Source organism: Balaenoptera musculus, chromosome 11, assembly GCF_009873245.2.
Source record: "Balaenoptera musculus isolate JJ_BM4_2016_0621 chromosome 11, mBalMus1.pri.v3, whole genome shotgun sequence".
Classification (NCBI taxonomy): domain Eukaryota; kingdom Metazoa; phylum Chordata; class Mammalia; order Artiodactyla; family Balaenopteridae; genus Balaenoptera; species Balaenoptera musculus.
This window is the reverse complement of record NC_045795.1, coordinates 38619434-38642805: the sequence shown is the minus strand read 5'-3', so window position 1 is coordinate 38642805 and position 23372 is coordinate 38619434. Positions and strand designations below refer to the sequence as shown.

General features: G+C 44.9%; 1 protein-coding gene across 1 annotated transcript; it reads left to right on the top strand.

Moving 5' to 3' along the window:
- The first annotated feature begins 8967 nt into the window (after positions 1 to 8967).
- LHFPL5 (LHFPL tetraspan subfamily member 5) lies at positions 8968 to 22078 on the top strand. The gene is made up of 4 exons (XM_036870372.1): positions 8968 to 9379; positions 14006 to 14242; positions 17457 to 17479; positions 22066 to 22078. The coding sequence occupies exons 1-3, from the start codon at positions 8968 to 8970 to the stop codon at positions 17465 to 17467; spliced, it is 660 nt and encodes a 219-aa protein (XP_036726267.1). The 3' UTR covers positions 17468 to 17479; positions 22066 to 22078.
- The last annotated feature ends 1294 nt before the right edge of the window (positions 22079 to 23372 follow it).

Genomic DNA, 23372 nt, shown 5'->3' with positions numbered 1-23372 from the left:
CGTGTAGCCAACCCCTGTCACTCCCCCTTATAGCACTGAGGGTGGCGTAGAGAGGAGCAGCTGGAGGAACCAGCCAGGAGACCCTCAAAATGAGAGAAACCCACCCAATTCCAGAGACATGGAAATGCCATTGATTAAAGGAACACTATCTTCTCTTATTTTTATGGGACTCAGTGTTTAAAACCACTTTTCCCCATGAGCTCATCCTGACCCCTCCTTCTCTCCCCACCCTTCTGTTCCCTTCTCACCAGTCAAGACTAGGGGGCCTGGGAAGAAACTGGAACCGAGGAGGTGTTTCTATCTGTGATTGAAGCTATGAAACTGCATCAGTCCTAGTATTGCCAGCAGCCCACGGCCACCTTCCCAGAGGAGAAAGAATGGAGATTTTTCCATTACAAATGGAGAATATAGCAAAGAGAACTTTGGCAATGTTTGTGCTTCCAAAATGTAAACAAGAAGTAATTAAGGACTTTTTGGACCAAAACCTCATACGGTCTAACCACCCTTTCTCCAATGTAAAGAGTGTTTTGCTTTGGGTTTCCCCCCCCCTCAAAAAAGAACCGATTTTACTGTATGTAATGTAGATACTGCACCTCAATTAAAAAACAAACAGGGGGGCTTCCCTGGTGGCGCAGTGGTTGAGAATCTGCCTGCCAATGCAGGGGACACGGGTTCGAGCCCTGGTCTGGGAAGATCCCACATGCCGCGGAGCAGCTAGGCCCGTGAGCCACGACTACTGAGCCTGCGCGTCTGGAGCCTGTGCTCCGCAACAAGAGAGGCCGCGACAGTGAGAGGCCCGCGCACCGCGATGAAGAGTGGCCCCCGCTCGCCGCAACTAGAGAAAGCCCTCGCACAGAAACGAAGACCCAACACAGCCAAAAATAAAAATAAATAAATAAATAAAATTAAAAAAAAAAAAACAAAAAACAAAAAACAAACAGGGACTTCCCTGGCGGTCCAGTGGTTAAGGCTCCGCGCTTCCACAGCAGGGGGGATGGGTTCCATCCCTGGTCTGGGTACTAAGATCCCGCAAGCCACGTGGCATGGCCAAAACAAACAAACAAACAAACGAACAAAAGGGGGCAAAATTCTCCCTGGTCAAGTCCTACCACCTGGGATGGTGGGAGATGGGTGTTGTCATGCCTCCTGGTCAGTGGGGTTGGGCCACAGTGGCTGTAGACCCAGGGATGTGGCAAACTCCTCTTGGGTGTCACCCAGTCTTCATTCGCAAAGGTCCACCCCAGACACACAAGGACGGGCCTCTGGCAGCCATGTTAATAAATGAGACTGTCTTTGCACCCCACCACTGGACGGACTAGACAAGGAATGCACATCTGACCCAAGGCCCTCTCCTGGGATGTAGGCTTGTGCCCACCAGCTCGCCTTCAAGCTGATCTGAAACATGGAACTAGGGAAGCCCAGGAAGGCAGTTTTCTGACGTGCTGATGAAGACATGAAGAAAGCTGGACTGCAGAGGGGAGGAAGAATGGATTCGCCATTTGGGAAGAAGCAGCGTCAGCCGTGCCCTGACTTGCTGATGGATTTCCAGGTCCTGGTTACACATACTTGCACACACACACACACACACACACACACACACTCACACACACACACTCACACACACACACACACACACACACACACATACCCTTCCCATGGCTGCTGCATTCCTGCCCCTATGGGACCTGAAACTCCCCTATAACACATTCCCTTTACATAAGCCACAGACACAGACATCGCAGTTCTGGGAAGGGGCTCACAGCTCTGGATCAAGGTCAGATGTGCGACAGCCCTGGAGTCAGCTTGGGGAGCAGACAGGGAATCCACTCAAGACTCAGATTCCCAATCAAGAGACTCAGGTTGACTTAGTTTGGGTCCTCCAGACCCCTACTCATGATCTGCACTGGGCAGAGCCCTGAGGGGGATGGAAAGGGGAGGGGCAGTTCTCCAAACAGAGAGTGAGTTTTTGTTACCAAAGAAAGGAGAAGGATTTTGGGCAAACAAGAACAATAGACACTCGTGGCTGCCTAGTTCATAGATAACCTTTCTTTCCCAAGAAGCAGGCTCAAATTATAACTGGGATGTGCAATAATTTTAGCTTTTAAATTTACATTGACCATCCAGTCTCCATTTTATTTAGGTGAGGGTAGGAAATGAGACATTCAGTGACTTTCAGGTTACCAGTCTTTAATTCAATACTCAGCCTTTAGGGTTCCCCTCACCACCCCATTCTCCTGACCAAGATTGGATTGAGTGTGGAGTGAAGCTTATGTAGCTTCAGGAATTAGGGGAAGGGGTCTTTTTGATCCTCTGGGCCCTCAATGGCTGCTGTGAAGATGTCCCTTGTCCCACCTCATCCTTCTGGTCCTGCTGAAATTTGTGCTCTGTTCTCTTAGCGTGGCCGCTCCCTTCGCTGGTCAACAAACACATGAACTCTTTTTTCCCATATTTATAATCCTCATTCCTTGCTAGTGTTCCCTTCAAACACATCACAACCATCCTCTGAAAAAAGTTGGGGAGACGGCCCAATGTGTCATCAGTCATTACTCCAGCGCTAGGTCCAGGACGTCTGTGTTATGTCACCCCTCTTTTAGTTTGGTCACAATCACATCTCAATATTCTACAGCTCAGGGACTAAATATTAAAGTTAGCCATCACCAAAGAAGAGAGAGTTAGTCGGGTATATAAATATACACATGACACATCAAGAATGAAAATCTGGGTAGACACTAGAGTCCTTCTTTTTTTTTTTTTTTTTTTTAATTGTTGGTTGCGCTGCATGGCATGCGGAATCTTAGTTCCCCGACCAGGGGTGGAACCTGTGCCCCTTGCAGTGGAAGCGTGGAGTCTTAACCACTGGACTGCCAGGGAAGTCTCTAGAGCCCTCCTTTCTTCAGGCACCACGTGGCTGTAGACAGTGCTTGTGACTTTCATCCTCCATCTCCCATCCTGTTCCTTTTGCTCTCAGCCAGCATCTCTGCTGATCAGGGTTCTTTATGCTGTACAGTGACCCAGACCTTCTAGCCCTGAGATATCTGGGCACTTGATGGGCCTGCCCCTGTGTTGGGTTACTGAAGCCTTCATTAATTTGTTTCTTCCTTCCATTAATTTTTTATACTGGACATGGCAGTAATAGGAGGCAGCCCATGCATATGTTCTACACATACCTCTCTGTTCCCTTTGTGTAACAGCACACTCTCTCCCCTGGACAGTCAGGATTTGGCACCTTACCAACATGAGTAACCCCCCTTTTAAAAAATTAAAGTATAATCGACACAGAAAATCCACCCTTTATAGCATACAGTTCCATGAGTTTTGAGAAACACATACATCATGGAACCAACACCCCAGCCAAGATACAGAACACTTCCATCACCTAAAAAAAAATTCCCTTGTATGATTTCCCTTTATAATCAACCCCACCACCAGATCCTGGCAACCACAAATCTGTTTTATTTCCCTATAGTTTTGCCTTTTCTATATGTAATATAGATGAAATCACACAGTATGTATATATTTCTCTTGGGGGGTGGTGTCTCGCTTCTTTTACTTAACACCTTTGAGATTCAGGCATGCTGTTGCAGGTTTCAGTAGCTACTTACGTTTTATTGCTGAGTAGTAGTCCGTTGTCTGGGTGGAAGTCCATTGTCTGGAAGTAGCCCATTGTCATTTCCCACCTGAAAGACATTTGGTTTATTTCTGAAAAGTTTTGGGCAATTATGGATAAAGCTGCTACACATATTCATGTACATGTTTTTTTGTGTGTGTGAACACAAGTTTTCATTTCTCTGAGACAAATACCCGGGAGTGAGACGGCTGAGTCTCATGGCAAATGTTTGTTTCCATTTCTAAGAGATGTCAAACTTTTTTCTAAAGTGGCTGAACAAATATGCATTCCCACCAGCAGCATACAAAAGTTCCAGTTGCTCCACATCCTTGCCAGTACTTGACATTGTCAGTTTTGGGGGGTTTTGTTTTTAACTGAGCCTTTCTCACTGGTGTATAATGGTATGTGTGGTTTAATTTGCATTTGCCTACTGACTAATGATGTTGAGTGTTTTTTCATGTGCTTAATTGCCATCCATATATCTTATTTGAAAGAAGTATTTGTGTGGATCTTTTGCCATCCAATCTTTAACTGGGTTGTTTGTTTTCTTATTATTGAGTTTTGAGAATTATAGATGTCATACCAGGAGCTCAAATTTGTTGATATTGTTGGGGGCCCGTAGTGACTGGCTGTATCGGCTTTGATGGAAGATTCATCCACAGTCTCCATCTGACCCACCGTGGACACATTGTTAGGGGTCTTTTTTTTTTTTTTAAACTTATTTATTTATTTTTTTAATTGTATTTATTTGTTTATTTATTTTTATTTATGGCTGTGTTGGGTCTTCGTCTCTGTGCGAGGGCTTTCCCTAGTTGTGGCAAGCGGGGGCCACTCTTCATCGCGGTGCGCGGGCCTCTCACTATCGCGGCCTCTCTTGTTGCGGAGCACAGGCTCCAGACGCGCAGGCTCAGTAGTTGTGGCTCACGGGCCCAGCTGCTCCGCGGCATGTGGGATCCTCCCAGACCAGGGCTCGAACCCATGTCCCCTGCATTGTCAGGCAGATTCTCAACCACTGCGCCACCAGGGAAGCCCTCTGTTAGGGGTCTTTGAGCCAGTGCACGGTGGGATTGGAATGGGGGTGCTGAGGAAGGAAGCTGGCTAGCATTCACAGAGTGAGTCATCCTGTCCAACTGATGTTGAAAGCCTCTGCAGGAGCAGGCCTCTGGAGTACATTCTCGTTGAACCCAAGTACTCTCTGGGTTTTGCCCCTGTTCTGAAGGCTCCCTTTCCCCAAACTTTTACTTAACTCTCCAAACTTAACTCTGTCTAAGATAATGACCATATGACTGGTCCATTATCTGCTGCCCACAAAGTGGTGTTCATCTGTACCTTAGGCCCTCTCCCCTTACAGGAGAGTTGGTATATTTCCTGAGGTGCCATAACAAATTATTACAAACTAGGTGGCTTAAAACAACAAATTTGTTCACTTATAATTCTAGGTCAGAAGTCGAAATCAAGGTGTCAGCAGGGCTGCACTCCCTACAGAGGCTCTAGGGAAGGATCCATTCCCCACCCCTTCTAGCTTCTGGTGGTTGCCAGCTTCCTGGGCTGTGGCTGCATCATTCTAGTCCCTGCCTCCATAGACATGTCGCCTTTTCTTCTTTGTCTTCTTGTCTGTGTGTCTCTTAGAAGGACACTTGTCTTTGGATTTAGGACCCCCCCCCCCCAGATAATCTGGTAGGATCTCCTTATCTCAAAATCCTCAATTTAATTATATCTTCAAAGAACCCTTTTCCAAATAATGTAACATTCATAGGTTCTGGGGATTAGGATGTATTGATAGATCTTTTGGGGATAGATAGTTACAGCACTTGAAGTTCTACCTTCCATGAATATTTCCCTTCCCTGCTGTCCTCAGGGCCTTCCCATGGAGGGGTGGGATGTCATGCCACAGCAGTCCAACGTTACCTGGTGCCAGCATGCTATCGGAACTCTCTCTAGAGCAGGCCGAGGAAGGGGCTTCAATTCCACAGTGAGAGAAGAGGCTCAACCTCCCCCCACAGGACCCACACAGCAGGGTATCACCCGCACATAGGAAGGAGGTTAGGAGGCTGGTCAGCCAAAACCAAAAACAATGTGACAAAAGTCCACTAGAGACAGGAGCCACCACCCCTGCATCTTTGCAGTCATTGATAGTGACTGATTTCTACAGCTCCCATGGGGACATAATACTGTTTTTGATTTATTATTTGGAGAGTGAGAGGGAGCACCAGGGGCATTGGCTTAGCTCTTCCTAGTATATTACCCTTTAGCTCAAGGGTCAGGGGGCCAAGGTGAGGATTCTACCAGTTCCTGAGGTGATCTGGTCTAACCATTCAGGAGCATGGGATGGGTTCAAGGCCTTGCAGTTCAGTCCTTTCATACACCTGAATCTTATTTTAAGGGTCCTATGCCCTCTAGCAACAAGACTTAATGAATTCTTTGAGCCATTGCACGTAAAGGTCTTGCAATTCATTTTATTCCTTGAATCAATAATCTAGACAACTGAGCTTGTCTTGCTTGACATTATTCATTGCCTTTATAAGCAGTCACCCTACTCTGTGTTCCTGATTTCTTCATTACCTTTAAATCTGTCTGTGGCCAAAGCTACTCAGTTCCCCAGAACTTGACCCTCAGAGGGCACATGATCCCTATTGTTTGCAGCTGATAATTTGATTAGCTGTTTCTCCTCTACAGTATCATGGGCTGTGGTTTTCCCAACTCCAGACGTAAACAGGAATATCAGAGCCTTTTGTCTGAAGCCTGGGCCTGAAACCCCCTTTCTGGTGCTAATATTTGGATCAGGTTAGGGCTCTTTTTTTTTTTTTTTTCGGCCTCACAGCTTGCAGGATCTTAGTTCCCTGACCAGAGATTGAACCCGCACCCTTGCAGTGAAAGTGCTGAGTCCTAACCACTGGACCGCCAGGGAATTCCCCAGGTTAGGGCTCTTTGATGCCAATAGCGAAAACCTACTCTAGCTAATGAAAGCAAAAAAGAAGGAAATGGAAAGATAGTGGGTGAGTCACAGAGCTGAAGATGGAACAGAGCCACCTGTCTTGGGTGGCGCAGGAATCAAGGTGGCTCTGAAGCTCCCAGTAGCAGGAGTTTATGGATTATCTCTTGAGGATGTTGCCAAGGCCTGACTAAACAATACCTTTTTTTCCTCATGTCAATCCACCACCAATTCAGATTCCCTAGGGAGAGACTGATGGCCTAGCTTGGGTCACACACCCAGCCCTGTCTCTAGGGTCTGTGTGCCCTGTGATTGGCTATCCCACCAGAACCTCAGAAAGCAAGAGAGGCTTCTCTCAGAGGCAGGGGAAGTTCTGCTGGTCAGGCCAAACAAAGAGTGTCCATCAGCTCCTAAGAGCTTGGCCCCAGGTTAGGGCCTTTTCTGAATGCGGGAACATACAGCCCCTGCTCTGGGGAAGCTCCCAGTCTGATGGTGGAGACACAGGCCATGCCTTGATGAACTTCCAGTCTGATGGCGAAGACTGGTCACAAAGCCAGAGATTTTGTGGAAAGAGGAAACATAGGTAACAGCACAAATATGTTTAAAGCAGGGTTCTTTTTAATAGTGAAAAATTGGAAACTGTCAAAATACCCTCAAAGGGGGGAATAAATAAACGATTATTACATAAAGACTAAAATCTTGATTTTGAAAAACTAGTAATGTGAGAAAAAAATTGGATGCTAAATACGTATACATTATTATCCCACTGTGTAAAGCAGTACGTCCAGGAGAAGGGAAATACACCAATATGTTAACAGAGGTAATAATAATAACAATAGTAATAGTAACAGTAATAATAATAATAAACATTTCTGAGCACTTTTATATGTGAGGCCCTGGACTAAACATTTTACATATGTTATTTTACCTAACCGTTATGTGATAGATACTATTATCATTCCCATCTTATACATGAATGAACTGAGGCTTGGGAAATTTACATCCTTAGCTAAAAAGTGGCTGACTCAAATCCAGATCTGCCTAAAGCTCCCAGTTTGGGGTTATGAGTGATTTTTATTCTTTTATGTAACTTTCTTGAATTTTTCTATATACTAATCATGTATTTACCTATAAATTCAGGAAAAATATAGATATTTTGAAAAAGAGGGGAAAAAAAGAAATATGCAGGGGGTGGGGGAGGGACGGACTGGGAATTTGGGGTTATCAGATGCAAACTATTACATACAGAATGGATAAACAACAAGGTCCTACTGTATAGCACAGGGAACTATATTCAATGTCCTGGGATAAACCATAATGGAAAAGAATTAAAAAAAGAATGTGTATATGTGTATAACCGAGTCACTTTGCTGTACAGCAGAAATTGACACAACATTGTAAATCAACTATACTTCAATAAAAAATGAATTTAAAAAAAGAAATAGGCAACAAAAATATAAACAGGAGGAGAAAGACATTGTATTGAACAAAAAGCATATGTTAAGGTCTGAGAAGGCTCATAAGAACTGTTCTTTACTTTGTAGCTTCTGTTATCACCCTATCAGTCTGCATTGTAAATACACATATATTTACATATATGTAAATACCTCACGGTCCTTGAGAGCAGGGGCCCTGTCCTTTTGATTCTATGGTTCTTGCTGAGGGAAGATATCCTCCAACATAGGGCGTAGTACGCAGTAGGCTCTTAGTAATTGTCGATTGAATGATAGGGACGGGAAACCAGTGACCCGGAAGGCGTTGCTGGCCTCCGGGGGATTGGAGGTTCCGGGAGGATGACTAGGGAGCCGGGGAGCGGTGGGATGGGATATGGACTGCGCTCAAGAATCGGTTTTGCGGCTGGAAACCAAGCGAGAGGAATGTGACAACCGCAGCCTCACGCCTTCAATTCTTGCCTTCCCTGCTCAGGAGGGTGAAGAGGGGCCTTGATTCCCAGTGGCGGGGGTGTGCAGTGGGTAGGTCGGCCACTCTGCACCGTCCTGTGCCGAGTCCCGAGGCGCTGGCCACGGTGCTGAAAACAGTGCTCTCGGAGGAGGGAGGGAGGAGGAGCCGGGCCGCGCGAAGGGGGCGGAGCTCTCTGGTGCTCTCAGCTGGCGGTGGGGGTGGGGCAGGGCGGCGCCAGCAGGCTCGAGACCCCGGCGGGTTTGAGAGGAGGTAGGAGACAGGAGACAGCCCGGCTAGAGCAAGAGGGGACACAGGCACCTGGACAAGCTTCCCCTGAAGAGGCCAAGGTCATCTTCCCTGTCCTATTAGTCCTCTTTCTTCTACCTTGGAGGGAGCCTTACCTTGTGCCCTGACCTCCGCCTTCTCCCCAAACCCGGCTGAGGGGTGACCCACTTCTGGGCCTCCATCCATCTGCAAAGCCACTTCCAGCCCGCAAGTCCCCAGCCCAGGACCCAGTGCCCTCACCATGGTGAAGTTGCTGCCTGCCCAGGAGGCAGCCAAGATCTACCATACCAACTATGTGCGGAACTCGAGGGCCGTAGGTGTGATGTGGGGCACACTCACCATCTGCTTCTCCGTGCTGGTCATGGCGCTCTTCATCCAGCCCTACTGGATCGGTGACAGCGTCAGCACACCCCAGGCAGGCTACTTTGGCCTTTTCTCCTACTGCGTGGGCAACGTGCTGTCGTCTGAGCTTATCTGCAAGGGTGGCCCGCTGGACTTCTCCTCCATCCCCTCTAGAGCCTTCAAGACTGCCATGTTCTTTGTGGCCTTGGCCATGTTCCTCATCATCGGCTCCATCATCTGCTTCAGCCTGTTCTTTGTCTGCAACACGGCCACTGTCTACAAGATCTGCGCATGGATGCAGCTGGCTGCGGGTGAGCAGGGATAGCAGGAGGGATAGCGGGAGGGCAGGCAGGGGCCCACCATCCCACCTTCTGTGGAGTCTCTGAGCCTCCTACCCAGCTGTCCTCCTTTATAGCGCAGCCATACTCAATGCTCTGCAGATGCCTTGGAAGAGTAATTAGAGAGTCTTAGGATGGCTGAGACCAAAAAGACCTTAGAGATCAAATTGTTCAACCTCCTCTTCTTGTAGATGAGGAACTGAGGTCAAGAGAGGGGAAATGATTTGCCCAGGAGCAAGTCACTAATGGTAGAGTGAAGGTCTTTGTTCCCTAATTATAAGATTCCATACTTGATGCAGCAAGTGTGAGCATTTGAGGCAGCAAGTGGAAGTGATATTTTGTGATGGGGGAGGGGAATAGGGTCTTTTAGAACTATGTGGGGTAGGTGGCTACTGGTGGTGCTCAGAGGCAAGGCCTTCCCTGTCCCCCTTTTCCTGCTCCTGGCCCCAGGCAGGCCACTGGGTCCTTGGGCCAGCTGGTCCTGCTCTCCTCTAGAGCCCAGGAAGGGATGCCTAAGACCTTGTCCTGCAGCCCTTGGTCCCTCCCCTCTCCAAGGACCACACACAGACTGTCCATACTAGGGAAATGTCCAGGAGCCTTGTTAGGGACTGCAGGCTAGAGTGAAATCATCTTGACATCATTGGTTAGAATGAGAAGCAGTGTTAACAGGGAGAAGGGAATAGGGATCAGAATCCCATACAACCAAACACGTAGACTCAAGACTGTCAGAGTTGGAGGGGACCCTAGAGAGCTATAGCATTCCCCCCCCCCCCAACTATAGAGGAGGAATCTGGGACTGAGAGAGAAGATAAGACTTAGCCAAGGCTGCAGCAGATCATCTGGCAACAAAGGAAATAGAATAAAGGCAGTGAGTCTCAAGAACTAGCTGTATTCCAAAGACATTTTTTATTGAGGCACACATTTACATAAATGTAATGATTTGTAAAGTACTTTCACATGTATCATCTGGAGGAGCCTCATCATGACACAGTGAGGGGGGTTTTCCTCCTGTTTTACAGACGAGGCTCTTAGCCGGTAACTTGTCTTTTAGCACACAGGTAGTGAGGGACAGAACCTTCGACTCTGAATCTTGTACTCAGGCTACTTACCTGGTTCCAGAGCTGCCTCCCCAATCCCCCTGCCTTCTCCCTCTCTCTGTACTCCCTCTATATGATGAGGGAGAGGCTGGGGCAGGGATGAGGCTAAGTCTCAGTGGACAGTGGGGAGGAAGAAGGGAGAATGAAGATTTAGCAGTTCTGTGACAAAGAGGAGTAGAATAGACCCTGGCACGCTTGCCAGCTGGTCCTCCATATCAGAGCTATGGGATGCTGGAAACACAACCCTCCCTCTCTCATTCTCTCCACTGTTCCACTCCCCCAACCTCCTGCAACAGGTGCCATTTGCTGAACAGGCAGTGGCTGGGAGGGCCTGGGTAGGGGAGGGGTCACCAGGCCATTTGAGTCAGACCCTGTCTGGGTCATGGAGCTGAAGACACCGATAGCAGAGGTGGCCAGGTGCCATCCCATGAAACATTTACGTTGGGGGAGAGAGCAAAGGTGGTGTCATGTTCCATTCTTCCATGCTGGGGAAGGGAAGATGAGCCAAAGGGAGGGATGAGGAGGAGGTGTGCCCCACAGCCAGCCGCTGGGAGATTCCTCCATTTGAAGAGACCTAAACCAGTTATCTTAACCTTGCCAAGAAGCCTGGGGCCAGGGAAGGGAGCAGGAGAGGGGAAAGAGGACTGATGAATGGGGCAGTGTGGGGCTGTAGCTTAACAAAGTTAACTGAGCTTCTGGATGCCAGGTGTAGGCAGAATGTGGACCCAGATCCTAAAAACACAGGTAGGGCAATTTGCTTGTCTGAGTTCTATTAAACTCATCTGTAGAAGGTAGCAACAGTACCCCCATCACAGGGTTCTTGCGAGGATGGGATGTTATAATGCGTGTAAAACACCTTGCATGGTGCCTGACACATGGTAGGTGCTCAGTAAACACGAAAAACACAAAACAACTTTATCAGTCAGGATGGATGGGGTGATGCCACAGTAACAGACAACTCCCAAATCTTAGTGGCTTATGACCAAGGTTTATTTCTTGATAATGGTACACGCTCACTGAGGATCAGTGGAGGGCTCTGCTCTCACTGTGCTCTTCCAGAGCCCAGACTGATGGAGCATCAGCTGTCATCTGGCTGTCATCATTGCGAAGGGAAAGGGAGCTCTGGAAAGTCTCCATCAGCAGTTAAATGCTCTGGCCTGGAAAAGCACGCGGCATTTCTGCTCACATTTTATTAGCTGAAGGAATTTTTAAGAACTTGCCGAACTTCAAGGGAGAGAGGCGAGGAAGTATAATCCTACTATGTACCTGAAATACTTGTAAACAGCTCTAATGACAGCCACATCCATCGAGGTTGCTTCCATCTGACTTCAATGCCAATAATAATAGCAACAACTAACATTAATTGGCCACTTACCATGTACCAGACACTGCAGTAAGCACTTTCTATACATGATCACGGTCCTCATAACCCTGTTCCGAGTCACGTATTATTATCCTTATTTTCCAGATGAGAGACTGGAAGTCAGAAGGGGTAAGTAAACTTGCCTGAGAATACCCTGCTGGCCTCTATGTAGAGCCCTGAGACACCACGACGGGGTGGACCCCCACTGTGCCCAGGTAGATGGGTGGGGTGCTCCTAGAGGGCTGTGGTACCCATAGTAACAACCTGTTTCCAAGTCGGAGGCCCTGGGCTCTTTTCTGAACCCCTGTAGGGAGGTGCTATAGAAGGAGAAGGGGGCCATGCCAGGTACCAGAGGACTTGTCACACACCAAGTGGGGAAGAGCACAGGTTTTACCAAAGAGCTCTGGGAGGGTCCCCCTCCTCCATCCTAAGGATCTTCCTGCTTGTCACTAAGTCTGAAATGTCACCACTAAATACATTCAGCTCTTTGGAGAGATGTCAGTCTGGGAGCCTGGGGGAATTAACTTTGAAGTCAAGAAAGTCAGGAGCCATGATTGCAGGTCTTGGCTCTGCCATCGCTAAATGACTGGGCAACTCACTTGGTTTCTCTGAGACCTCAGTCTTTTAATCTGAAGATGGGATATTAATACATGGCCTACTTCACAGAACTGTGGTAAGGATCAAGAGAAAAATGGTACATGAAGTATTTTGTAATCTATAAGTATGTAAATGAGCTCCTCTTAGAAAAAAACAAGGACGGTTGATACATTTAGGTGGGGAGGTGGGATCCTTGATCTTTACACTTTGTTCTGCTTTGTTTGATCTGCTAACTTTCCTTGCAAGAACAAGCGGAGCCCCAGGTTGGTGACTTTGGGTCCTGCAAGGTGCTTCTCCATGGGGCTCCCAGGTAGGGCACAGCTTTGGGACTAAAGAGACTCCAGGCCTGTGAAAGGAGGGCCAGGGGTGGGAAAGCGGCACAGACAAGGGAAGGAAGGCACCTCCTGCCTGCCTGGTGGTTGTCCTTGGGTTGCCCCAGTCACATCCCAGGAATATGTACCTGTCTGGGCAGCTAAGTTGGGGTGGAAATTTGGTGGGAGGGTGTGGGAGTAGTGGAGGGAAGGCGGGGAAGATGAAATTTTGGGCTGTCAATGCTAAATCAATGAAAGCACAGTGTGGCATACTAGCTAACAGTCAGGAAATGCCAACTATGTATCAGGCAACCTTCTGAGCACTTTTCCAATATTAACTCATTGTAACCTTGCTGCAATCCAAAAGGTAGATACTATTATTATTCCCATTTTACAGATGAGGAAACTGAGGCAAGAAAACTTAAGTAGCTTGCTCTGAGTCACACAGCTAGTTAGTGAAGAGCTGGGCTTGAGATCCAGGCAGCCTTCCCTAGTGTTTCCAGCTTTTCCTGTTGAGAGAATCACCCAGAAGAGTGCTTTTAAAGACAGGGATTCCTGAACCCAACCCTGACCTGGGAATCAGCATTTTAAACACATTCAGGGAAGTGTGGACAACTGCACTGTTCTGTAGTGGGTAATAGTGTGGAGACCTGTTTGCTTGAATGGAAGGTTCATGAAGGAAGCAGCCAGAGATGGGGCTGGAAAACTTCCTGTATTCATTCAATCTAAGATACCTGAGTTGTAGGACACACCATTATTCTATGTGCTGTAAAAAGGAAAAATACTTCTAATCAAATTATAGCCTAAAGCTTTGTTATTACACTTATTTCAGAGATGTTGGAGTATGAACAAATGTATATCTTTGGAGTGATGAGTTCTCTGGGCTGGGACCAGATTTTGGGAGGACTTTGAAGCCAGGCGCCTCGTCAAGTCCAAAGTGAGGGGCACAGCTGAGGGCCTGGTGCTGTGGCAGAACCTCCCTGGGCTGAGGAGCTCTTCTCTCCGCCTCCACCCCTGACCACTGGCCCCCAGGGGCAAGTAGCTTTAGCTCTTGGAGCCTCAGTTTTCTCCCCCGTGTTCTACAAGAAGGATGGCAGGAGCTGCCCCTTGTGCCTCTCAAGGCTGTTAATAAGAGAAGAAGGGAGGTGACACGATGACAGCAGTGCAAGGTGGGAGGCAGCAGGCGAGCACACCCAGCTTGATACCATCTGTACCCCTCCTGCCCCCTCAGCCACAGGCCTGATGATTGGCTGCCTGGTCTACCCAGATGGCTGGGACTCAAGTGAGGTACGGCGCATGTGTGGGGAGCAGACCGGCAAATACACACTGGGCCACTGCACCATCCGCTGGGCCTTCATGCTGGCCATCCTCAGCATTGGAGACGCCCTCATCCTCTCCTTCCTGGCCTTTGTGCTGGGCTACCGCCAGGATAAGCTGCTGCCTGACGACTATAAGGCTGATGGAAAAGGTAATTCTCTCTACCCCAGGGAGGTGAGGCTTCCTCTCTGCCAGGTGCCTGAGGTTTGGCCACTGGCCAAGGGTGGGGACACCAAGACCAATCAAACACAGCCCTTGTCGCAGAGGCCAAGGGCCAGTGGAGGGTTGCAGGCTGGCATGCGATAAGGCATTGACAGACCTACGTGGCAGAGGCTGTCTGTGATAGAAGAGTGTCCCCCTGTCCCCCTGCACTCTCAGGGCCTACAGGGGAGAGAGCCCTGGTCCAGCTTGGGGAGCTAGGTGTGGCCTCCCATAGGTGGCACTGAGGCTGGGTCTTGAAATAACAGGGGAGTTTGCTAGGTGGAGAGAGGAACAACAGGGGAGCAAAGGGGATGAGTTGTTGGGGAAGGAGGAAAGGCAGGTTAGGGCAGAGATGTGACAGCTCCTGGATTGCAGATTGTGGGCACCTAGCCCCCTTGGGTTAGAGTAGCCTGGGGGTTCTCCGTATATCCATTTCCTGATCTGAGCCTCTTTCCCCTCATTAGAGGGTAGGAGGCAGGTTTTTCCTCATTTGTAAAAAATACCTGCTTCACAAGATTGTACTCAGGAACAAGATAAGGATGTTTGCTCTTGTCGCTTCTATTGAAGATTGTACCGGAGGTTACAGCCAGGAAAATTAGTCAAGAAAAAGAAATAAAAGACATCTACTTTGGAGAAGAAGAAGAAAAACTATCTCTATTAGCAGATGACATGATTTTGTATATGGAAAATCCTAAATAAGCCACTAAAAAACTATTAAAGCTGATATACAACTTCAGCAAGGCTGCAGAATATAAGAACAATATACAAAAATGTATTTGTATACACTAACAATGAACAATCTGAAAATGACATTAAAAAAATTTCATTTACAATAGCAACAAAAAGAATAAAATACTTAGGAATAAATTTAACAAAAAAGTAAATGAAATGTACATGAAAATTAAAAAAACATTGTTTAAAGAAAAGGCCTAAGTAAATGGAAACATCCATGTTCATGGATCAGAAGACTTAATATTGCTGACATGGCAATACTCCCCAAACTGATCTACAGATTTAATGCAATTTCTATCAGAATCCCAGCTGGCTTTTTGATTTTAGGATCAGCTTGTCAGTTGGAAATGCAAGACACCCAGAATAGCCAAAACAATCTTGAAGAAGAACAAAGTTGGAGGACACACATGTCCTGATTTCAAAACTTATTAGAAAGATACAATAATCAAGACAGTGTGGTACTGACATACGGACAGACATACAGATCAATGAAATAAAATAGAGAGTCCAGAAATCAAACCAAACATCTACAACCAACTGATTTTCAGCAAGGGTGCCCAAGACCATTCAATGGGGAAAAGAATAGTCTTTTCAATAAATGGTGCTGGGACAACCAGATATCTACATGCAAAAGAATGAAGTTGGGCCACCTACCACACATCATATACAAAAATTAACTCAAAATGGATCAAAGACCTAAATGTAAGATATAAAATTATAAAACTCTTAGAAGAGACCTTGGATTAGGCAATGATTTCTTAGATTTGACACCTAATACACAAGTACCAAAGAAAAAAATAAACTAGATTTCATCAAAATTGAAAACTTTGTGCTTCGAAGTACACCATCATGAAAGTGATAAGACAACCCATAGATTGGGAGAAAATATTTGCAAGTCATAATAATAATTCTAGTATCCAGAGTATATTAAGAACTCCTACAACTCAACAATAATAAAAAATAACCCAATTTTTTAAATGGGCAAAGGATTTTTTTTTAAAAAGTATACAGTTTTAATTAATTAATTAATTAATTTGGCTGCGCCGGGTCTTCGTTGCAGCGCACGGGATCTTCGTTGCCCTGTGAGGATTTTAGTTGTGGCATGCGGGCTCTTAGTTGCGGCATGCGGGATCTAGTTCCCTGACCAGGGATCCACCCTGGGCCCCCTGCATTGGGAGCGTGGAGTATTAACCACTGGACTACCGGGGAAGTCCCAAATGGGCAAAGGATTTGAATAGACTTTTCTTCAAAGAAGATATACAAATGGCCAAAAAGCACATGAAAAGACACTCAACATCATTAGTCATTATGAAAATGCAAATCAAAACCACAATGAGATATCACTTCACATCCACTAGGATGGCTGTAACAAAAAAGATGAACAATAACGAGTACTGATGAGCATGTGGAGAAATTGGAATCCTTGTACGTTGCTATAGAAAATGTAAAATTGTGCAGTTGCTGGGGAAAACAGAATGGCAGTTCTTCAAATGATTAAACACAGAGTTACCATGTGACCCAGCAATTCCACTCCTAGGTTTATACACAAGAAAATTGAAAACATATGTTCACACAAAAACTTGTACACATGTTCATAGTAGCATAACAGTCATGCATCTAATGACTGAATGAACATAATGTGTATATCCATACAATAAGTTATTATTCAGCCATAAAAAGGAATGAAGTACTGTTAATTCCTACAGTGTGGAAGGAAACATTGAAGCCAGATACAAAAGACCAGATACTGTATGACCCCATTTATATGAAATGTTCAGAACTGGCAAATCCACAGAGACAGAAAGTAAATTTTAGTATTTCCCCTGGGCTGGGAAGAGGGGGGAATTGGGAGTGATCGCTAAAGTTCACAGGGTTTTTTTGGGGTGATGAAAATGTTCTAGAAGCAGATAGTAGTGATGGTTGCACAATGTAGTGAATACACTAAAAACCACCAAGTTGTATACTTTACATGAGTAAATTTTATGTTAGTAAATTATACCTCAATAAAAAAAATAAAAGATTGTGCTGAGGATTAGATAGTGTATATAAAGCACCAACAATACCTGCATATTTTAGGTGATGAATAAATGTTAGTTCTCTCCACCTTCTGTCTTTCCAGTATCTCCACTCTTTATATCATCCATCTGCCCAGCCAATAATAGGACCTGTGCTCCAGCTGCCCACCGACACCTTTAGGTCCAGGGGGTACAGTGAGGGAGGAAGTCTACATTTGGACCTTAAGTCTAGTAAGGGAGACAATCATGCAAGATGGAATCACAAGCTGATAAACATTATGAACAAAAAGTGCAAGCTTTCTTGAGAGTGAATAAGAGGAATCTGAACTAGTTTGGAGAGGGAATAGTGTGCAGGGAATTATCCTGAAAACAAGGCTTGGTTGTAAACACATACTGTTCTCTTTTTTTTTATCGCAGAGGAAGTCTGAAGCAACAGGAGTGTTGGTGCGTAATTTGATTGGAGGGTGGTCTGTGTTCCTTTGGAAGTGCTGTGGGCTCGCAGAATGACTCATGAGGCTAGGCTGTAGGGCCTAGGGAGAGAGGGGGTAGGGGGGTGGGGGTGGGGTGGGAGGGGGCAGGAGCTGGATGGCATCTGAGACCTTCACTGAGGGGCAAACAGGAACCCTTTAGTTTTACTTGTGTCTTGAGAAGTGGTAAAAGCACAGGGAGAGAAGAAATAATTTAAAACAGGCGGGTGGTTTCATAAACTCATCTTTTTGTGGAGCCTGGCAAACAAGAACAGACTGTTTTTAGAAGTCATTATTGTCATTTGGACCCTTATTTTCAGAAAGAAGTTTAAGTGATTTTAAGAGACATAGTGGAAAACCTAATAAAATAGAAAATAAAAGTCATAGAGAAGAAAACAAATATTACAGAAAGCTAGGCTAATAGAATTAGTGTATTGAGTATTAAATTTAGCTCCCTGCTCCCTGATAGCTGAAGCAAGAAACGAATTTAACCAATTTTAATGTCTGGTTGAAAACGAAACACATGTTAATTTCCTTATTGTCATTTCAGTTTCTAAAATGTGATTTAACAAGGACATGAAGGAACACCTTTAAAAAGAAGGAAAGGGTGGGGGAGGAGGGAGGGATGGAGGAAGGAAGAGAAGGAATAGCCCACAACAGTATCACCTCCCTGATAGCTGTCATTTATTGAGGACTTACAGCCGGCCAGGCACTTCGTGTGGGTCACAGGGATTATCTCCATTTAAACTATTTTATTGATAATTTTTGCTAAGAACCTTCCCATCCTTGACCACACAGACATACTTTTTTGAATAATGATAAATTAGCATCGCCCTCCCCCCGCACACACACACTTACGATTCTTAAACGTTAATGTGCATAACTCACCTGGGGATCTTGTTAAAATTCAGACTGATTCAGTTGCAGGGGTGCCAAGCACTGCATTTCTAACCAGCTCCCCAGTGATACACTGCTGGGGAGGGGTCACACTTCGAGTAGTAAATGATTAGAGTATAAACGTTTTCTCGTGTTTTTGCCATGTTCCTTACTGAAGTTTTTGAAAGCCACAAACTCCACAGCACTGGTGTACCATTTCATTGCTAAATGAGACCTTAGTTAGGCATTTAGCACTGCCATCATAGATAACTTTTTGCTCCTGTTGATAAATTCTGGAGTGGAATTACTGAATCAAAGCTAACTACAGCTGTCTGCTTTTTTCTTTTTCTTGCACTACATTTATTTACATCTTAAAAGACATTTATGAGTTTTTACTTGAGGGACATTGATACTATCTTATATACTAGTGAGGAAGTTTGCATGTCTGGAGTAACTGAATCAAAATGTGAGCATACATGGGGAAGTTTTGTGTTTTTATTGGCTTAAAAAATGTCAAATTCTATAATCTTGCAATCTTTTTTTTTTTTTAATACCACAGGTCATCTATTTCCGACAATGGAAAATGAGGGAATCAAATTCTTCAGAAACAGAAACTTGTTCCTTCCATGCTTCCCTGTATCTGCTGCTCTAGGCCTCATATCCTGAAGCCTTTCATTATAGGATGACAATCTCCTGAGACAAGACCTCTTACTGTATCCGGAAAACTCCAGCGAAGAAGAACTGCAGTGACCACATCCAAGATGTTCAGAGACATGTGTTTAACTCTCCTGACTGGGGACCCACTTTCTCTTCCTATCCTTTCACACCAGCAAATTGCTTTACCCTCTTGAGGCCTCTCGGTAAAATGAGAGCAGGATGAGTCTATGTCTAGGGGCCTCCCAGGTGAGTCCCTGACAGTCTAATTCACTGAGGATACTTGTTTGAAAGCACCCAGAAATTGACACCCAGCTCTAAGAGGGCGATGAAGAAGAGGTGGCTGTAAGCATGCTGGATCATTTCAGGTTGAGGTTTAGGGGGTCCTTTGCTTTTTTCTTTTCAGGTTTGTTTTCTTATTGATGCTCAGAGATGGGTAAGGAATGGAGAGGTCACCGGAACCTGAATCCATCAGGATTGGGTGACCTTAGGATCTAAAAACTTTCGAGACTAAATTCTTTTTTCCCTTTGGAACCAAAAATCACATTTTTTCAGTGTCCACACTGACCCAGTCAGAATGGGCTACCAGTTTTGGAAAGTTGTTACTTGTGGCCAAGTAATTTGTTAAGAGTAATAGATGAACTCTCCTGTAAAAAAAACAAAAAAAACAACTTTGGATTTGGTACATTAAATGGTGAATCTTTTACCAGTCTCTAGAGGGGAACTCAATTTAGGTAATACCTCATTGTAGCAAATGCCAAGACAAAGATTAGATTCTTTAGGCTGTTCCCTGCCCTGAGGATGGTATGTATTGCAATAGAAACAGGGTTTTGTTGATTATCTGCAGTGAATGATCCAGGAAGAACAGGTGCTTTTTTCTGGTCTTTTGTCTGTTTCCTCAGTAAAGAGAAAACGTGGGTGCTGTTTTCTCACAGGTAGAAAGTGGGTAAATATCGAACAAAACCGTAATGGATCTTGTTGCTTGATCAACCAGCAGTGACACGGAAAACAGGCTTCTTATTCTGGGCTGCAGGGATTATTCAAAGTGCACTGGTTTAAAAGATGCTTTTTAACCAGTGCACTCTGACAATCTGCCCAGTGAGTGCAGTGTTTCTTCTCCAGTTTGGATAGGCTAGGTATGAGTATCCCAGCATTGTCCCAGTTGTTGATGACAGGGACTATTAGAATGGGATTTAAGAATGATCACTTTCATGTTTTCTTGTGCTGATAAAATTATTTCATTGTCAGGCATCTACTTTATGCAAGCTTTTAAATTTTATTTATTTTTTATTTTTATTTTTGGTTGCACGGCTTGTGGGATCTTAGTTCCCTGACCAGGGACCAAACCTGGGCCGACGGCAGTAAAAGAGGTCTTAACCACTGGACCGCCAGGGAATTCCCTATGCAAGCTTGATGAATGGATGAGTGACAGAATTTGGCCAATTCTGTAGCTTTGTGACTTTTCTAGATAGATTTGTTCAGTTATTTCTCGTAATTTTACTTTTTATAAAAGGCAAAAGAAAAATTTCTAAAAGCCTCCCTAACTTCAAAATATTTCTGAAATGGCAACCACGGTGGTCCACAGAAGCTTCTGGGGGGCCTAAGGTGCATATGCCAATAGCCTACACCTTGCTCTCAAGAACAGTGAGTTTCACCAAAGCAGGAGTGGATGTTTACTAATGACCAGTGCTGGGGACGATCAGAAATCTGTTTGAGTCACATGACTCAGCGTTTCACCTTCTGCTTTATCTTCAAGGAAACTCAGAATTCAACCTCTCCAATAAAGTAATGATTTTGGCTGACACTTAATAACTGCTTATCAGCCCTTTTCAAGTGGCTTTACCTTTAAATTCTTAAAGATGCCTCAAATATCATCTTTGAAAGTATACAGAAAAATTAATAAAACCAGCACTCCTCTAAACCAAGTTGAGTTACTCTACTCCTTCCTCTGCCTTGGGCTGGAGCACAGGAATGGTTGTGATGCCCAAGCTTTACCAGTGACTAGCACTGAGCAGGTCAAGAGAGGTAAGAAGGCCTTATCATTTACATCCGAAATGTGAACCAGAAGGGTGTCTTTCCTAAATGCTTTCATTATCTTACATCTCTGTATTAGTTACCTGTTGCTGCATAACAAATTACCCCTCGACTCAGTGGCTTAAAACATTTCAGTTTCTGTGGGTTAGGAATCAGCAAGGCTTAGCTAGGTGTCTCTGCCTCAAGGCTTCTCACAGGGCTGCAATTAAGGTGTTGGATCTGCTTCCAAGCTCAGTGGTTGTCTGCAGGACTCAACTTCTCACAGGTTGTTGGGCCGAAGGCCTGAGTTCCTTGCTGGCTGAGGGCCTCTCCAAAGGGCTATTCACCTGGCAACTTGCCTCTCCAGAGCAAGTCTTCCAAGACAGAGCAAGAGCAGGTGCACAGACAGAAGCACCCTTTGTAACCGAATCTAAGTGACATCCTGCTACTTTTGCCTTAATCTGATTGTTAGAACAGTCACAAAGTCCAGCCCACATTAAAGGTGAGGGAATTGCACAAGTATGTGAATACCAGGAGGTGAGAATCATTGGAGTATTTTAAAAAGTTGTTTCTCATAGTTATTCATAATTAATTTTCTGCTGAAAACTAGAATGCTTTACTGGAACAAAGATTAGATTCTAGTAACCTTACATGTTGATGGATACATGTTTGTTTTGTAATAAATTGCTGAAGATGAAGGGCCCTAACCCTCAAACTCATCCCACTTTTGCTATCTAACCTCAAGGATTTATAGTAGGGTCCACTAATTTCCAACACTGACCATACTTTCCTCTATATTTAGTAAATCCAAAGCAACCAATGAAATGTCTTAAGGGCACAACTTCTATGAACATAGCTCAAATTGCAGGCAGCTGATACACTGATAACACAATCCAGTTCTGCCAAATAGAGGGCAAGGCTTGTTATTGTATTATAATGGGCAACAACTAGATATGAATTAAGGACAAAAGAGAAGATTATGATAAAAAATTGAACTGGGGAGGATATAAAATCAGATTGATCATCTATGTATTGAAAACCCTCATCCCTTTACAAGGAATGGTACAGTCAGTAACAGAGTAGGTACTAATGTAAACTTGCTTACTTAGTTAAAACTTCTAAACACAAAATGATCTCAAATTGTTTTTTTTTTTAACTGAGATATTTCTGATATCATAAGGACTTGGTGTGGATTAATATTTGCACAAGGACTTAAAAGACAAATGCTTATCACTTTAGTTTTAAAATTCCACCTTTTAAAAACAAGACTTCAGTGACATAAAAACAAACTTCCTCCTCAGTAGGTCTCAAGGTTCATATATTGTAAGTTTACATATCTTTTCATATTGATTTGAAGACTGAGAAAGAGCTGTAAATTATCAATGCTTTGCTAACTCCAACTGCACCAAATTGGTGGGCAAAACACAAAGGACTATTGAAACTTCCCTGGTGTCATAAGACCTTATTTACAGAGCAAATATAAGTTTAAATTCTATTATCAATAAATCATCAATTTTTTGTGATACTCTAAGAGCAAATCACTTTCCTTACAAGGCCAAACTAGAAGACTCTTACAGGTGTCAAAAATAAAAGAATGAGCAGTAATGAAGTCAACTTGTAACCTGGGCCTGCTCTGGAGCAGCTAAATGGTCTCCCTGTGGACACTCAGGGCTGTAACTCCACCTCAGTTTGACAGTTCTTTTGAGATAGCTACAAGCTCCCTTAGAACTTAAGTTTTCCAAAACCCTGAGTTCAAGGTCCATACATTTAACACAAAGCTTAGAGGGACTGTCTAAGTTCATCAGTCTGATGAACATACTGGTTTGATGAATTCCAATTTAATTTTTTTGGTTGTTTTTTAAACACGTTACATTCTAGTCAACACTACAGTGTGAACACACTATGTATGTCTTAAGCATGGCTCAATTAAAACAAACAAAAAAACCCAGTTTATGTAGTTCAGGGCTGGAGGACTTTTTATGAATAACATTAAAAATACCATAAATAGGGACTTCCCTGGGGGCGCAGTGGTTGAGAGTTCGCCTGCCAATGCAGGGGACACGGGTTCAATCCCTGGTCCAGGAAAATCCCACATGCCACGGAGCAACTCAGCCTGTGTGCCACAACTACTGAGCCTGTGCTCCAGAGCCCGCAAGCCACAACTACTGAGCCCGTGCGCCACAACTACTGAAGCCCATGCGCCCTAGAGCCCACACACTACTACTTAAGTCCACAGGCTCTAGGGCCCACGTGCCACAACTACTGAGCCCGCGCACCTAGAGCCCGTGCTCCGCAATGAGAAGCCACCGCAATGAGAAGCCTG

Bases quoted from the DNA above. Each gene is read 5' to 3' on its own strand.
- LHFPL5 (XM_036870372.1), top strand. From the start codon at position 8,968: ATGGTGAAGTTGCTGCCTGCCCAGGAGGCAGCCAAGATCTACCATACC. The intron at 9,380-14,005 runs GTGAGCAGGGAT...CTGCCCCCTCAG, and splicing joins ATGGATGCAGCTGGCTGCGG to CCACAGGCCTGATGATTGGC.